At 47.4% G+C, this 16051-nt stretch overlaps 1 protein-coding gene across 2 annotated transcripts; it reads left to right on the top strand.

Annotated features, from left to right (window-relative positions):
- The first annotated feature begins 3494 nt into the window (after nucleotides 1–3494).
- LOC308460981 (uncharacterized protein) lies at nucleotides 3495–15015 on the top strand. 2 transcript variants are annotated; one of them, XM_080977524.1, is made up of 6 exons: nucleotides 3495–3581; nucleotides 5498–5995; nucleotides 6206–6281; nucleotides 6534–6616; nucleotides 8168–8294; nucleotides 12520–15015. In XM_080977524.1, the coding sequence occupies exons 1-6, from the start codon at nucleotides 3510–3512 to the stop codon at nucleotides 14769–14771; spliced, it is 3108 nt and encodes a 1035-aa protein (XP_080833650.1). In that variant the 5' UTR covers nucleotides 3495–3509; the 3' UTR covers nucleotides 14772–15015. The 2 variants fall into 2 exon arrangements, with proteins under 2 accessions (XP_080833650.1, XP_080833649.1); XM_080977523.1 differs by having other exon boundaries at nucleotides 5498–6007.
- Nucleotides 15016–16051: the final 1036 nt, after the last annotated feature.

Below are 16051 nucleotides of genomic sequence, written 5' to 3'. Positions count from 1 at the left end.
CGTGGGGAGAGACATTCCTCCAAGGAAGGACGTCTAGCGGACGCCCAATGAAGCTGGACGGTGGATGATTCGGGACAGATTAGAAAAAGCCCTTCTTCACACCGCAGAGTTGAGCTGCGGAACTCCCTCCTGCAGGAGGCCATGAGGACCTCCGACTTGGATGGCTTTAAAAGAGGAGGAAACCAATTTGGGCAGGAGGAGGGAGCTGGCGGGGGCTCCTGGCCGGGAGGTTCTGCCTCCACAGCTGGAGAGAAGGCGGCTTCTGAGGGGCACTTGCTGGAGAGGCCTCTCGGGCGCCCAGCTGGAAGCTGCGAGCTCCGCCCACTGAGCCGCGCTGCCCTTCCCCTCGGACTGAGCGGGGGGGCCCTGGAAAGACCTCCTGCCCCTCGCAGGTCAGCGCCGCCGGGGGGCGAGGGGGGTCCGGGGGGCTGGGGGCGAGCCCGAGGGAGGGAAGGAGGGAAGGAGGGAGCCTCCCCCCGGGCGGCCGCTTCCCCCAGCAAAGCCTCTTCCGCCCAAACGCATCGCCAAGACGCGACTTCCGACGGAAGCGACCTGCAGTCGTTCTCTGTCCCCCCCAGCGGACTAGAGGGGAAGTGCCACTCTAGTCCTCCGAAGCGTCTCCATGGCGAAGGCCGGCGGGTCGGGGGAGGCGCTCGGGCGACGCTGGGCCGGGCCGGGGGCGGGGCTCCGAAGCGCGCCTTTCCCCTTGAGGGGGCGGGGCGCCCGGGGGAGAGAACGGGCGGGGCGGGAAACGGGGAGGAGGGAGGAGGCCTGAAGGGAACGGCGAGGAGGAAGAAGCAGCGAGGGAGCTGAGGGGCTTCTCGTGCTCCAGATGAAGAGGAGCAGCGCCGTTGTCCCGAAGGCCGCGGGAGAGGAGTGGGGGGCCTGGAGGGGAGCGCAGCCCTTGGGGGAACAGCCAGGAGCCGGGGAGGCGAGAGGCAGAGGGGCCGCCCGATTCTGCAGCGAAACGGTGGAAGCCCAGCGTCTTCCGCTCTAGACCTCCAAGCCAGCCTGAAGACTTGGGTGGGGCCTGCCTAGAGCAGATGGAAAAGCATTTCCAAAAGAGAGAAAGTTCTTCCAGATGACTCTCCTGTCCCACAATCCTAGTGTTGGAAGGAAGCCCAAGGGTCATCTAGCCGAACCTGAATCCATTGGTTTGGTTCCTGAGCCCTTGAGATACTTGCAGATGGCTCTCCTCTCTCAGTCTCCTCTTCCCCAGGCTAAACATCCCCAGCTCCTTCAACCGTTCCTCATCAGGCCTGGCTTCCAGACCCTTGATCATCTGGGCTGCCCTGCTCTGCACATGTTCCAGCTTGTCAACATCCTTGAGCTTGCTCTGGACACCAGACTTCTGAGATGCAGCCTGAAAGAGCAGGAGCTTTTTTTATGCTGCTGCATCACACTGCCTAGAGCAGGGGGCCGGTCCACTGTCCCTCAGGCCCTGTGGGGGGCCAGACTATATTTGGGGGGGGGGGAATGAACAAATTCCTATGCCCCACAAATAACCCAGAGAGGCATTTTAAATAAAAGCACACATTCTACTCATGTAAAAACACAGTGATTCCCAGAATGCCCACGGGCCAGATTGAGAAGGCGACTGGGCCGGATCCGGCCCACGGGCCTTAGTTTGCCTATCCATGGCCAAGAGAGTACCCCCAAATAAAGCACCTCTGAGTGTGTGCAGAGTGACTGAGGTTCCTCCTTGACTCCTGCTTTGGAGAGAAGATGCAGAGTGGGAAGAGAGGGTGAGCTTTTTGTAAAAAGAACACAGCTGCATGCCTAGAGAGGACAGGAAATGAAGGCAGTGGGGTGGAACAAGGTCCTCCAGAGCAAAAGTCCCTCGTTCCGAGGCCCTTCCTCACCCTGTTCAAGTGCTGTATCAGTGATGCCTCCAGGGACCTGGTGAGTCTATCTTCTTCTGCCATGGAGTGCATTTGCAGGAAGGGGGTGGCCCAGTGCTGAAGGGGAGGGTGCAGGGAACCTGTTCAGCTAATCCCTGGAGGGACCCCCTACAACCCCCAAATCAGGGAGCAGAGGTTCCTCCCTGTCTGCTGTTCCTTTGGATCCATGTACTGCTTGCCACTTTATGGAGGGGTCTTTGGGTTGGGAAGAAGAGGGCATGCAAACAAACCCCCATTTAGATGTCACATTTATTAACAGAGCCAGGCAGAAATATTTGGACATAAAATATACACGTAATATAAAAACGACAATCTGACCTCTGCAGTAAATCAAGAAAGACTCTTGGAAGATTGAGGGCGGGGGGGGGGTGCTTCTGCATGCGGCGCACTGTGGAAACTATGGAACTCCTTCCCACAGGAGGCAGGGATGGTCACCAAGCGAGATGGCTTTCAAAAGGGGATGAGGCCAATTCATGCAGGAGACAGAAGTCTGCCTAGGCTCCTTTGTGCCCTTGACAGCCGTGACAGCGGCGCCTGGATGTCTGCCCAGAAGGGAAAGGGGCCCTCCTGCCCTAGTCCCACACCAGCCTCCCCCCACCTGACGCTGACCAGGAGCTTTGGACTACAACTCTCGCCTGCCCACTGCATTTTGGACCAGTTCCCCAGTCATCATAGAATCATAATATTATTGCATAGAATAAATAATTATTGTTATTATTATTTTCAATTACCCACCTAAAGTTCACAGGGCAGATGACAACAGAGAAGCACAATATTAAAGAACAGTTCAAAACAGCCTACAATCATGGGGAAATGGTGGAGAGAAGGGTGAATTGGGTGTGCTCGGCTAGCCAAGGGTTAAAAGAAATGGGCGCTGCCTTCCTAGAGAGGACAGGTATTAAAAAGGGGGGTGTCAGGTCCTCCAGAGAAAAAGCCCCTCCCTCCCAAGGCTTTTCGTGCAAGTGGGGGGGCTCTTGTCTCGGCTCTGCATCTTCTGGGATCTGGTGAGTCTCCCTTCTCTTCTCCGGGGGAGGGGGCGGGGGGGGACCCTCAAATCCAGTGCCGGGTTAAACCTGCAGATTATTTCGAAGCTTCTGCCTTGGGTTGATTGTCATTTTCTTTCCAGATCAAATCCATGTTCTTTTGATCCATTGTTGTGGGGCCCCAAAAGGCGTGGGGCCCCTAGACCGGTGCCTACTCTGCCTACTTGGTAAATTGGGCACTCCGTCCCCATCCCTCTCTGCAAAGCCTCGGAGGGGCCAGCTCGCAGGAGGCTGCAACTGTATCCTTTGGGGGAGAGGAAAAGAGCAGATCTGAAAACCCCCTTCAAACTGAGGATCAACAGAGGTTGAAGCCGGACACAAATATACACCAAGGAAAAAACAAAAGCCTGACGTAAGGAATAAAGAAAGAGTGACCTTCCCTCTGTCCTTGGTTGAGCTGGGGAACTCCCTCCTGCAGGAGGAAGGCTGGGCTGCCTGCCTGGCTGGCTTGAAAGGAGGGAGAGGCCAACGCGGGGCGGGGGGGGGGCGGTGCTGGGAGGCCCACCTACGCTTCCTGCTCCCTTTTTTCTTGCCATTCTGCAGTAGCTGTTTTTTAGCCGCTTCCATGCCCACTGGGATATTCGGATATGGAGATAGGAGAGCAGACACTCTGCACATGCTCAGAGGCACAGTGGAGGTGAATGCACTTCCTTTACATCCTCCTTCCATCAGGTTTTGGGAGAGAACAAAGCACATTCCAAACAGACATAAGCAAAGGTCTGTCTCTTCCTACAGCCTCCATTTTCTCTGGAGCCGTTTTCTCTCACTTCAGGTGAGTCAGAGAAAACAAAAGACTCAGTCACCACCCTGCCAAGATGGCGAATTTGCTATTCAATAGCCTCCCATGGGATCTAAGGTCACTCCCTGGCGGCTAGAGAACAACAACCAGTTAATTATCAACTAGTTAAAGCTCAAGAGACCGCTCTTCTTGCTTGTCTGAAGTCAATGGAATCTTCCAGTTAAACCCTTTCACCAATATATTATTATTATTATTATTATTATTATTATTATTATTATTATTTCTTCAATTTATATACCACCTTTTATCAAAAGATCTCAGGGTGCTGTACAACATTAAAAAATCATAACAGAACATCAATGATAAAAACATAATAATAACTTAGTAAAAAGCATACTGACAAATAGCCTAATAATAAAATAGTCGTCATCGTAAGAGTTTTCTCCCCCATACTTTTACAGGCCATAGATTATTTAATAGCCAAAGGTCTGGGTAAAGAGGAATGTTTTTGCCTGGCACCTGAAGATATGTAATGAGGGTGCCAGACAAGCCTCTCTGGGGAGAGCATTCCACAGTTGGGAGCCACCACAGAAAAGGCTTGTTCTCTTCTTGGCAGTACACAGACATTCCCATTTCAGTGTGAATTAAATCAGTTATGCTTAACATCACCATCCAAGGCAGGAGAGGCCCTGCTAGAAAGGAAGCCCACGTGGTGGTGTAGAAAGCAGTGGCACAGTGGAGGGGGCCGGGGGGCCATGGTCCCAGGCGCAGAATCTGGAGAGGGGGGAAACCAGGCCTTCCCCAACCAAGGAATTGGCATTAGGATGCCCTCTTGGCCCCAAGTGGAGCCCCCAGAGGGAAGCCATTAAGGCTCCCAGCCTGTCTCTGTGTTGGCAAACTGGCTGTTTGACCTGGGTGAAATAAAACCTAGTTTTGCTCCTGTCTTGAAGAAAAAGCAGGTATGGCAATGCTATAAATAGAGAGCGAAGCAAGCCCATTATCTGGTTGCTGCATTTTGAACCAGTTTCCAAGTTGTCTTCAAGAGCAGCTCGACCCAGAGGGCATTGCAACGATCCCTTAGCATAGGAGTATCCCAAGCATATATGGCTGGGGGGGGGGTTAAGGTCTGTTGTTGTTGTTGTTGTTGTTGTTGTTGTTGTTGTTGTTGTTGTTGTTAGCCTGCCTTTCACTCTAAGTTCCCGGGGCAGGTAACAACATTAAAACACAACATTAAAAACAGCTTTAAAAAAGCTTAACAATCACAGAAAGAAGGTGAGTCCTGCTCTGCTTGCTGTTAAATGCTGTGCTTTGGCTTCACCCACTTGGCCCTCAAGGAGTTGGGCAGATCAGGATCTGGCCCTCAGAATAAAGAAAGGGGGACCCCATCCCAGGAGTCTTTCTTGAGAAGGTTGGAAATGAGACGCAAGCAGGAAAAAACATGCCCTGAAGTCAGAGTGGGAGGAAGAGCAGCTCTTGAAAATCCCTTGGTTAGCACCCCCACAAATGACTTACTCATCACTCATAGTTCTGACGTCCTTCCTTGACTGAAAACATTGCAAGGTAGAAGCAATCAGGCCGTTTCAACTCACAGAAATCCCTTCTATTGCCTGCACATTTTTTATGGTCATTTTCCTTACAGGAGGGCTAGAGGATTACTTTTCCTTCCTTCCTTTATTAAAGAAAGCTCAGAGCCTGGACTGTGGTGGAATCCAGTCCTGGTTCCTAGCAAAACTCATCCACGCTTGCTCAGGAAACCTTTCTCTTCTCCTAACTGTGTGACAATTTTATAATGGAACAATATATTTGCTTTTTAGAAGTTGCTGGCAGCTCTAATTCAGACCGTCAGACAGAACATGACGAAAGGAAAAACAGATTCCTTGAGATCTCTGGAGGACTTCCTGGGAGCAGAGCTGGATAAGCAAAATTCAGCTGGTCCTGAAGCAGGAGGAGCCCATGCCATTGGCACTGGGAGAAGTGGGGGATTCTGGGAAAACTCTGTGCAGCAGGTCCTGAGAGAAGAGGACACCCTCCGCTCAGATGTGCAGAGCCAGCAGTTCAGGTGGTTCTGCTTCCAGGAGACTGAAGGACCACGAGAGGTTTGCAGCTGGTTCTTCCACCTTGACCATCAATGGCTGGAGCCAGAAAGGCACACGAAAGCTGAGATGCTGGACCTGGTGATCTTGGAGCAATTCCTGGCTGTCCTTCCACCAGAGATGGAGAGCTGGGTGAGGGAATGTGGAGCAGAGACCAGTTCCCAGGCAGTGGCTCTGGCTGAAGGTTTCCTCCTGAGTCAGGCGGAGGAGAGGAAGCAGGTGGAGAAGCAGGTGAGAGAGACTTTCCTCTGGATGCTCCCAAGGGGCTCCAGACAGGAGGGAGAGTCTCCTAAAATCATCTACTAATGGCCCATCCTTTTTTGGAAAGCATCCAAGGAAGAATATATGATACCCCCAGATTTTATCTCTGCCGTTCGCTTTCTGATCTTTCTCCCCATTCTCTGTTTGGAATCCCTGTTTTTCTTTCAGGGAAAGGATCTGTTTGCAGAAATGGGCCCTGATTTGGCAGAGATGACTCCGTTGGACACCAGAGAGAGGCTGCTGGGTAAGGAGGAAGGAGTTTCTTCTCCATTTGGTCACATGCTGTGGATTTAGAAACTAATCTGTAAATTCTTTTCATATTTTGGGGTAAGACACTTGGAGGTCAGATGTTTCTTTGCACAATGAAAATATGAAATGGGTACAAACATCAGCAGGGGATAATTTCTCTAAGGCCTATCTGTAGCTAGATAAGCACTGCTTCACCCCTGAGAGCATCATGCACTCATGGATTCTGACTTAACTTTGTCTCTTGCAGGTGACAAAATGATGCCGGCAAGACCTCCTCATCCATCCTTTCATGATGGTGGAGGGGAATCAGTGGCTGTGGAACCAGATCAGGTAGGGGGTAGGAGGCTGAGGAGTGGGGTAGCCAGGGTGTCTCTGGTTCCAAACAAGTGTCTCTCCTCTAGGCTTGTGTCTACAAAGTTGTATTACTGGGAAATGAGGGAGGAAGTGATCATGTCCTCCTGGATTTCATGATTCAGAGGCAACTGAAAATGGAGTATATTCAGACATGCACTCTGGCCAATTTCAAAAAGCTTAAGGAGCTTCTGGGTGAGATCCCATGGTCACAAATAGTCAAAGAAAAGGGTTTCCCAGGTTGCTGGGAGTTTCTTAAAGGTGAGGTGTTGAAGGCACAAATACAGACAAGTCCAACAAAAAAAAAAAGTGGGAGGCATCTAGATAAATTGATGTGGTTACATAAGGAGCTTACAGGTGAGCTGAAAAGTAAGAAGGCCACAAAAGAGGAGTAGACAAGAGGAGGCAACAGTTGTGGGGAGAAGGTCTGGTGGGCCAAAGCTCAGAATGAAGCTCAGGTTTTCAAGAGAGGTTCAAAATAAATTTTAAAAGTTTTATTTGGCTATGTTTGAAGCAAGGGGAAGAAAAAGAAAATAGTAGTTCCCATGCATAGAGAATACAGAGAAATGCTTTTGGATGACAGACAAAAGGCAGAACTGCAGCAAAATCAGCTAATGCTATTCTAGGCTGTGTTAACAAAAGTTTAGTGTCCTGATCATGAGAAGTAATAGTCCCACTCTATTCTGCCTTGGTCAGACCACACCTGGAATATTGTGTGCAGTTTGGGGCACCAAAGTTTAAGAGAGATGTTGACAAGCTGGAAGGTGTACAGAGGAGGGCAACCAAGATGATCAGGGGCCTGGAAACGATGCCTTATGAGGAATGGTTGAAGGAGCTGGGTATGTTTAGCCTCCAGAAGAGGAGACCAAGAGGAGATAACATAGTAAAAATGGATTCTACAAAGGAGATTCCAACTAAACATCAGGAGGAAGTTTCTGACAGTAAGATGTTTGACAGTTGAACTGACCCCCTTGGGAGGTTGTGAACTCTCCTTCATTGCAGCTCTTTAAGCAGAGGTTGGATGGTCCTTTGTCAGGGATACTTTAGTTGAGATTCCTGCATTGCAGGATTTGGATTATCTGACTCTCAGGGTCGCTTCCAATTCTTCCAGTTCAAGAATTCTATTATTTTATCAGTCATTTCTTCAGTGATCAGGATTAACCTAACCAGCCCCATCAGCTGCACAATAGGGCTTTCTCCCACTGTTTCTACCCCCTGAAAGTCTCCCCTAACCTCATCCCCAATAGCAGACAGAGAGAGAAGGGAATGGACTCTTCCATCTGGCAAATGGAAAGCTTGAGCAGACAATATTGGAGTTCCATCCATTTGCACAAAGATTGATAACTAGCATTAAAATACACAATAAAAGAATTCCATTAAGATGTTAAGATAAGTATCCATAATTAAAATGCAAACAATCCCATTAAACAATCCCATGAAAACAACAGGGCAATTAACAGGCAGAAAACAACAGCACAATGTGTAGTACTTCATTTTATACTGTCTAAGAGGAGGACCTTTTCCTTTCAGGGTTCATTGTGCTTTGAAGATGTCGCTATTCATTTCACAGACGAGGAATGGGCATTGCTAGACCCTGACCAGAGAGCTCTGCATCAGGAAGTCATGGAGGAGAATCGTGGGATCATGGCCTCTCTCGGTAAGGTTCCCTGTTGGATCATAATAATAATAATTTATTATACCCTGCCCATCTGGCTGGGTTTCCCCAGCCACTCTGGGCGGCTTCCAACAAAACACTAAAATACAGTAACCTATTCCAACATTAAAAGCTTCCCTGAACAGGGCTGCCTTCAGATGTCTTCTAAAAGTTTGGTAGTTATTTTTCTCTTTGACATCTGGTGGGAGGGCATTCCACAGGGCGGATGCCACTACCGAGAAGGCCCTCTGCCTGGTTCCCTGTAACTTGGCTTCTCACAGCAAGGGAACCACCAGAAGGCCCTCGGCGCTGGACCTCCGTGTCCGGGCAGAATGAAAGGGGTGGAGACGCTCCTTCAGGTGTACTGGGCCGAGGCCATTTAGGGCTTTAAAGGTCAACACCAACACTTTGAATTGTGCTCGGAAATGGGCTGGGAGCCAATGTAGGTCTTTCAAGACCGGTGTTATATGGTCTCGGCGGCCACTCCCAGTCACCAGTCTAGCTGCCACATTCTGGATTAGTTGTAGTTTCTGGGTCACCTTCAAAGATAGCCCCACATAGAGCACATTGCAGTAGTCCAAGCGAGAGATAACTACAGTGGTGCCTCGCAAGACGAAAAGAATCCGTTCCGCGAGTCTCTTCGTCTTGCGGGTTTTTTCGTCTTGCGAAGCAAGCCCATTAGCAGTTTAGCGGATTAGTGCTACAGGGCTTAGCAGGCTTAGTGGATCAGCTGATAAGCGGCTTAACGATAAGCTGATAAGCGGCTTAAGGATCAGCTGATAAGCGGCTTAACGATAAGCTGATAAGCGGCTTAACGATCAGCTGATAAGCGGCTTAGCATCAGCTGTTAAGCGGCTTAGCCATCAGCTGATAAGCGGTTTAGCGGCTTGGGAAAAAGGGAAAAAGGAAAAAAAACCTGCAGGAACTGGCAAGACATTTTCGTCTTGCGAAGCAAGCACATAGGAAATTCGTTTTGCGAAGCACCTCCAAAACGGAAAACCCTTTCGTCTAGCGGGTTTTCCGTCTTGCGAGGCATTCGTCTTGCGGGGCACCACTGTAGAATCATAGAATCATAGAGTTGGAAGAGACCACAAGGGCCATCGAGTCCAACCCCCTGCCAAGCAGGAAACACCATCAGAGCACTCCTGACATATGGTTGTCAAGCCTCTGCTTAAAGACCTCCAAAGAAGGAGACTCCACCACACTCCTTGGCAGCAAATTCCACTGTCGAACAGCTCTTACTGTCAGGAAGTTCTTCCTAATGTTTAGGTGGAATCTTCTTTCTTGTACTTTGGATCCATTGCTCCGTGTCCGCTTCTCTGGAGCAGCAGAAAACAACCTTTCTCCCTCCTCTTTGTGACATCCTTTTATATATTTGAACATGGCTATCATATCACCCCTTAACCTCCTCTTCTCCAGGCTAAACATGCCCAGCTCTCTTAGCCGTTCCTCATAAGGCATCGTTTCCAGGCCTTTGACCATTTTGGTTGCCCTCCTCTGGACACGTTCCAGTTTGTCAGTGTCCTTCTTGAACTGTGGTGCCCAGAACTGGACACAGTACTCCAGGTGAGGTCTGACCAGAGCAGAATACAGTGGCACTATTACTTCCCTTGATCTAGATGCTATACTCCTATTGATGCAGCCCAGAATTGCATTGGCTTTTTTAGCTGGCGCGTCACACTGTTGGCTCATGTCAAGTTTGTGGTCAACCAAGACTCCTAGATCCTTTTCACATGTACTGCTCTCAAGCCAGGTGTCACCCATCTTGTATTTGTGCCTCTCATTTTTTTTGCCCAAGTGCAATACTTTACATTTCTCCCTGTTAAAATTCATCTTGTTTGTTTTGGCCCAGTTCTCTAATCTGTCAAGGTCGTTTTGAAGTGTGATCCTGTCCTCTGGGGTGTTAGCCACCCCTCCCAATTTGGTGTCATCTGCAAATTTGATCAGGATGCCCTTGAGTCCATCATCCAAGTCGTTGATGAAGATGTTGAATAAGACCGGGCCCAAGACAGAACCCTGTGGCACCCCACTAGTCACTCTTCTCCAGGATGAAGAGGAACCATTGATGAGCACCCTTTGGGTTCGGTCAGTCAGCCAGTTACAAATCCACTGAGTGGTAGCATAGTCAAGACCACATTTTACCAGCTTCTTTACAAGAATATCATGAGGCACCTTGTCAAATGCCTTGCTGAAATCAAGGTAGGCTACATCCACTGCGTTCCCTTCATCTACCAGGCTTGTAATTCTGTCAAAAAACGAGATCAGGTTAGTCTGACATGACTTATTTTTCAGAAATCCATGCTGACTATTGGTGATCACAGCATTCCTTTCTAGGTGCTCACAGACTGTTTGCTTAATGATCTGCTCCAGAATCTTCCCTGGTATTGATGTCAGACTAACTGGGTGGTAATTATTTGGGTCCTCTCTTTTCCCCTTTTTGAAAATAGGGACAACATTTGCCCTCCTCCAGTCTGCCGGGACTTTGCCTGTTCTCCAGGAATTCTCAAAGATGATTGCCAGTGGTTCTGAGATCACATCTGCCAGTTCTTTTAATACTCTTGGATGCAGTTCATCTGGCCCTGGAGACTTGAATACATCTAAACTAGCCAAGTATTCTTGTACTATCTCCTTAGTTATTCTGGGCTGTGTTTCCTCTGCTGAATCATTTGCTCCAAATTCTTCAGGTCGGGCATTGTTTTCTTTATGGGAGAAGACTGAGGCAAAGAAGGCATTGAGGAGTTCAGCCCTTTCTGTGTCCCCTGTTTGCATTTCACCATCTTCTCCTCTGAGTGACCCCACTGTTTCTTTGTTCTTCCTTTTGCTACGAACATACCCATAAAAGCCTTTTTTGTTGCTTTTAACCTCTCTAGCAAGCCTGAGTTCATTCTGTGCTTTAGCTTTTCTGACTTTGTGTCTACACGTGCTGGCTATTTGTTTGAATTCCTCTTTGGTGGTTTCCCCCCTTTTCCATTTTTTGTACACATCCTTTTTTAATCTTAACTCAGTTAAAAGTTCTTTAGATAGCCACCCTGGCTTCTTTAGGCACCTTCCATGTTTCCGTCTCATTGGTATTGCCTGACGTTGTGCTTTTACTATCTCCCTCTTAACAAACTCCCAGCCATCATGAACTCCCTTTCCTTTTAGTATTACTGTCCATGGGATCTCACCCAGCACTTCCCTAAGTTTTATGAAGTCAGCTTTCTTAAAGTCAAGAAATTGAGTCCTAGTATGCTCGGCTGCTCCTTTCCGCTGTATAGTAAACTTCAGAAGAGCATGATCACTCGCGCCTAATGATCCTTCCACTTCTACCCCACTAACCAGGTCATCAACATTGGTTAGGACCAGATCTAAAATGGCTGTTCCTCTTGTTGCTTCTCCCACTTTCTGGACAATGAAGCATGCACCACTCTGGTGAGACAGTCCGTGGGCAGGTAGGGTCTCAGCCTGCATACCAGATGGAGCTGATAAACAGCTGCCCTGGATACAGAATTGACCTGCACCTCCATGGACAGCTGTGAGTCCAGAATGACTCCCAGGCTGCGCATCTGGTCCTTCAGGGGCACAGTTACCCCATTCAGGACCAGGGAGTCCTCCACACCCACCCGCCTTCTGTCCTCCAGAAACAGTACTTCTGTCTTGTCAGAATTCAACCTCAATCTGTTAGCTGCCACCCATCCTGTTTTGAAATTCCATATGTAATGAACTCCCAAGATTTTAATTAACTGCACCACCTACAGCATCTAAAGTCTTATACCCCCACAAGCCACCTTTAATGGAAGGATTATTGACTGTTTTGTCTGTGAAGATTCTTTGTCCAGTTATGCCTTTCTTAAGAATGATCTGGCTGTCCTGAACTGCCCTGGCCCTTTTAAATGTTGACTTCAGAGTGGTTAGGGAAGTTGAGGGAGCTTCTGTCAGGCATTGTGCTTGTCCTTCTGCTGTGGTCAATTTTTCGTCGACCAAAGAGACTACTGACCTTGGAGATGGAGGGGATTCCATGACTGGGCCAAACAAAATCCATTCCAGAGGAAAGCCAGGCTCTTCAAATCTCAGGTTCCCATAAATACATCCATGAATGCACATCAACAAAGGATATGAATCCTCTAGTAGGATCTCCCATGTAAGATCTTTTAGTTCTTCCTCTGTCACAAGCATTAATCAACATTGTTCAATAATTTGGAGCTACATTTCTTCCCGATGCGCTAATCTGTTTCTCTTTTCATTGCAGGTGGTGATGAATTGGAAATGAAGAACAAGGGAGACCACAACAAAATCCGCAGAGTGGAGAAACCACAGAAATATTTGGAGTGTGGTGAGAGCTTCAATCAGAGCAGCAATCTCACTTCTTATCAAGGAATTCACACAAACAAGAAACCTTATCAGTGCTTGGAATGTGGGAAGAGCTTCAATCAAAAGGGCAATCTCACTTTCCATCAAAGAATTCATACAGGGGGGAAACCCTACAACTGCTTGGAATGTGGAAAGAGCTTCAAACATAGCTCCCATCTCACTTCCCATCAGAGAATTCATGCAATGGAGAAACCCTATCAATGCTTAGAATGTGGAAAGAGCTTCAATCAAAAAGGCAATCTCACATCCCATCAAAGAATCCATACAGGGGAGAAACCCTATCAATGCTTGGAATGTGGAAACAGCTTCCGTCAGAGAACTGATCTCACTTCCCATCAAAGAATTCATACAGGGGAGAAACCCTATCAATGCTTAGAATGTGGGAAGAGCTTCAGGCACAGGGTTAATCTCGCTTCCCATCAAAGAATTCATACAAGGGAGAAACCATATCAATGCTTGGAATGTGGGAAGAGCTTCAGTCAAAAGGGCAGTCTCAATCTCCATCAAAAAACTCATACAGGCGAGAAACTACATCAGTGCTTGGAATGTGGAAAGAGCTTCATTCGGAAGGAAACGCTCACTTTCCATCAAAGAATTCATACAGGGGAGAAACCATATCAGTGTACGGAATGTGGAAAGAGATTCAGTCAGAGTGGTCTTCTGACTTCTCATCGAAGGGTTCATACTGGGGAGAAACCTTATAAATGCTTAGAATGTGGAAAGAGATTCAGTCAAAAAGTCAATCTCACTTCCCATCATAGAATTCATACAGGGGAGAAACCATATCAGTGTACGGAATGTGGAAAGAGCTTTAGTCAGAGTGGTCTTCTGACTTCCCATCAAAGAATTCATACAGGGGAGAAGCCCTATCAATGCTTGGAATGTGGAAAGAGCTTCAGTCAGAAAGGAAATCTCACTTTCCATCAAAGAATCCATACAGGGGAGAAACCATACCAATGCTTGGAATGTGGAAAGAGTTTCAGTCAGAGTGGCCTTCTTGATTCCCATCAAAGAAGTCATACAGGGGAGAAACCCTATCAGTGCTTGGAATGTGGAAAGAGCTTCAGTCAGAAAGGAAATCTCACTTTCCATCAAAGAATTCATACAGGGGAGAAACTCCACCAATGCTTGGAATGTGGGAAGAGCTTCATTCGGAAGGAAAATCTCACTTCCCATCAAAGAATTCATACAGGGGAGAAACCATATCAGTGCCTGGAATGTGGGAAAAGCTTCACACAGAAGGTCAATCTTACCTTCCATGAAATAATTCATACAGGGGAGAAACCGTATCAGTGTTTAGAATGTGGGAAGAGTTTCAGTCAGAGGAACAGTCTTATTTATCATCAAAGAGTTCATGGAGGCGGAAAACTCTATCAGTGCTTGAAATGTGGGAAGAGCTTCAGTCAAAGGAACAGTCTCACTTCCCATCAAAGAGTTCATACAGGAGAAAAACCCTACCAATGCTTAGAATGTGGGAAGAGCTTCAGTCACAGCGCCACTCTCACGTCACATCACAGAATTCATACAGGGGAGAAACCATATCAGTGTACGGAATGTGGGAAGAGCTTCACTCAGAGGGGCCATCTCACTTTCCATCAAAGAATTCATACAGGGGAGAAACCATATCAGTGTACGGAATGTGGGAAGAGCTTTAGGGACAGCCGCGCTCTTACTTCCCATCACAGAATTCATACAGGGGAGAAACCATATCCGTGCTTGGAATGTGGAAAGAGCTTTAACGAGAGTGCCTTTCTCATCTCTCATCAAACAATTCATACAGGAGAAAAAGCATTTCAGTGCTTTGAATGTGGAAAGAACTTCAGTAAGAAGAGTAATCTTACTACTCATCAAAGAATTCATACAGGGGAGAAACCATATCAGTGCTTGGAATGTGGAAAGAGCTTCAGTCAGAATGGATCTCTCACTTCCCATCAAAGAATTCATAAAGGGGAGAAACCATATCAGTGCTTGGAATGTGGAAAGAGCTTCAGTCAAAAGGGAAGTCTCACTTCCCATCAAAGAATTCACACAAGAGAGAAACCATATCTGTGCTTGGAATTTGGAAAGGACTTCAGACAGAGTTCCCATTTCAATTCCCATCAAAGCACTGACACTGGGGAGAAATCATAGAGTCACGGAATCATAGTGTTGGAATGGACCTATGACAGATGGCCATCCAACCTCTGCTTTAAATGTCTTTAGCAGTTCATGCTGCTGTCAAACAACTCTTATCATCAGAAAGTTATTCCTGACGTTTTGTCAAAATCTCCCAAAATCTTGTTTCTTAAAACTTGTAGCCACTGGTTTGAGTTCTACCTGTTGTAGCTGCAAACAAACAAATAAACAGTGGTCTCTGGCCACTATTCTCCATTCATTGTGAGGTGGAATTAATGTTAGAACCATTCTTAGTGAAGCCAATTGTCACATATGCAAGAATAAAACCTGACCACAAGACTGGCAAGAACCAGTTGAAGAGGAACCTCGTGGTGAATTGCCCAGTGAAAAGCACTAAGGAGGGTTCTGACACATACAGCGTAAGCTGTTTATCATGGACTGTGGTTAAATAAGGGCTGGGAAAGGGTTGTTTTGCCAGAAGGTGCTTGGGTGGAGGATGGATAGCTAATAAGACATCCATTTGCTAATAATAATTATTATTATTATTATTTATTTATACCCCGCCCATCTGGCTGGGTTTCCCCAGCCACTCTGGGCGGCTTCCAACAGAACACTAAAATACAATAACCTATTAAACATTAAAAGCCCCAGTGGAAATGCTCTCGCATTTTTTGAATAAAGTCTGGCTGATGGAGAATCTGGTGTGAGCTTCTCTACTTGAACCTCCCAAGGGGAATCTCCCCCCCCCCCATGGAAAAATGCCCCATTGTTTGTTAGAACATGAGAAGAGTTCTGCAGCTGGATCAGGCCAAAGGCCCACCTAGTGCGTCATCCTGTCTTTGGATCCAGATGCCCATTGAGGAAGCCCAGAAACACACCTGAGAGCAACAACACTCCCCCTGCCACCTGTGATTCCAGGCAACAGATATAATAATTAACTTTAATGTAAACATCTAAATTGATTGGTTAATTAATTAGTTAGTTAGTTAGTTAGTTAGTTAGTTAGTTAGTTAGTTAATTATACTTACTGTTTTGTACCCTACCCATATGACTGGGTTACCCTAGTTACTCTGGGCAGCTTCCAAAATAATATATACAAACACAACAACACAACAGAACAGAACATCACACATGAAAAGTGTCCCGATACAGGATTGCCTTCAGATGTCTACAAAAGATGGTATACAGTAATTATTTATCTCTTTGGCACCTGATAGGAGGGTGTTCCACAGGATGGGCATGACTAGCAAGAAGGCCTCTGGTTCCCTGTAACCTCATGTATGGCAATGAGGGAC

This window comes from Podarcis pityusensis (assembly GCF_964106645.2).
Source record: "Podarcis pityusensis genome assembly, chromosome: 13".
NCBI classification, from domain to species: Eukaryota; Metazoa; Chordata; class Lepidosauria; order Squamata; family Lacertidae; genus Podarcis; species Podarcis pityusensis.
Note: the sequence above shows the minus strand (reverse complement) of the source record. Positions and strands in the feature narration are given on the sequence as shown.

Bases quoted from the DNA above. Each gene is read 5' to 3' on its own strand.
- LOC308460981 (XM_080977523.1), top strand. From the start codon at position 3,510: ATGCCCACTGGGATATTCGGATATGGAGATAGGAGAGCAGACACTCTG. The intron at 6,282-6,533 runs GTAAGGAGGAAG...TGTCTCTTGCAG, and splicing joins CACCAGAGAGAGGCTGCTGG to GTGACAAAATGATGCCGGCA. The intron at 8,295-12,519 runs GTAAGGTTCCCT...TTTTCATTGCAG, and splicing joins TGGGATCATGGCCTCTCTCG to GTGGTGATGAATTGGAAATG.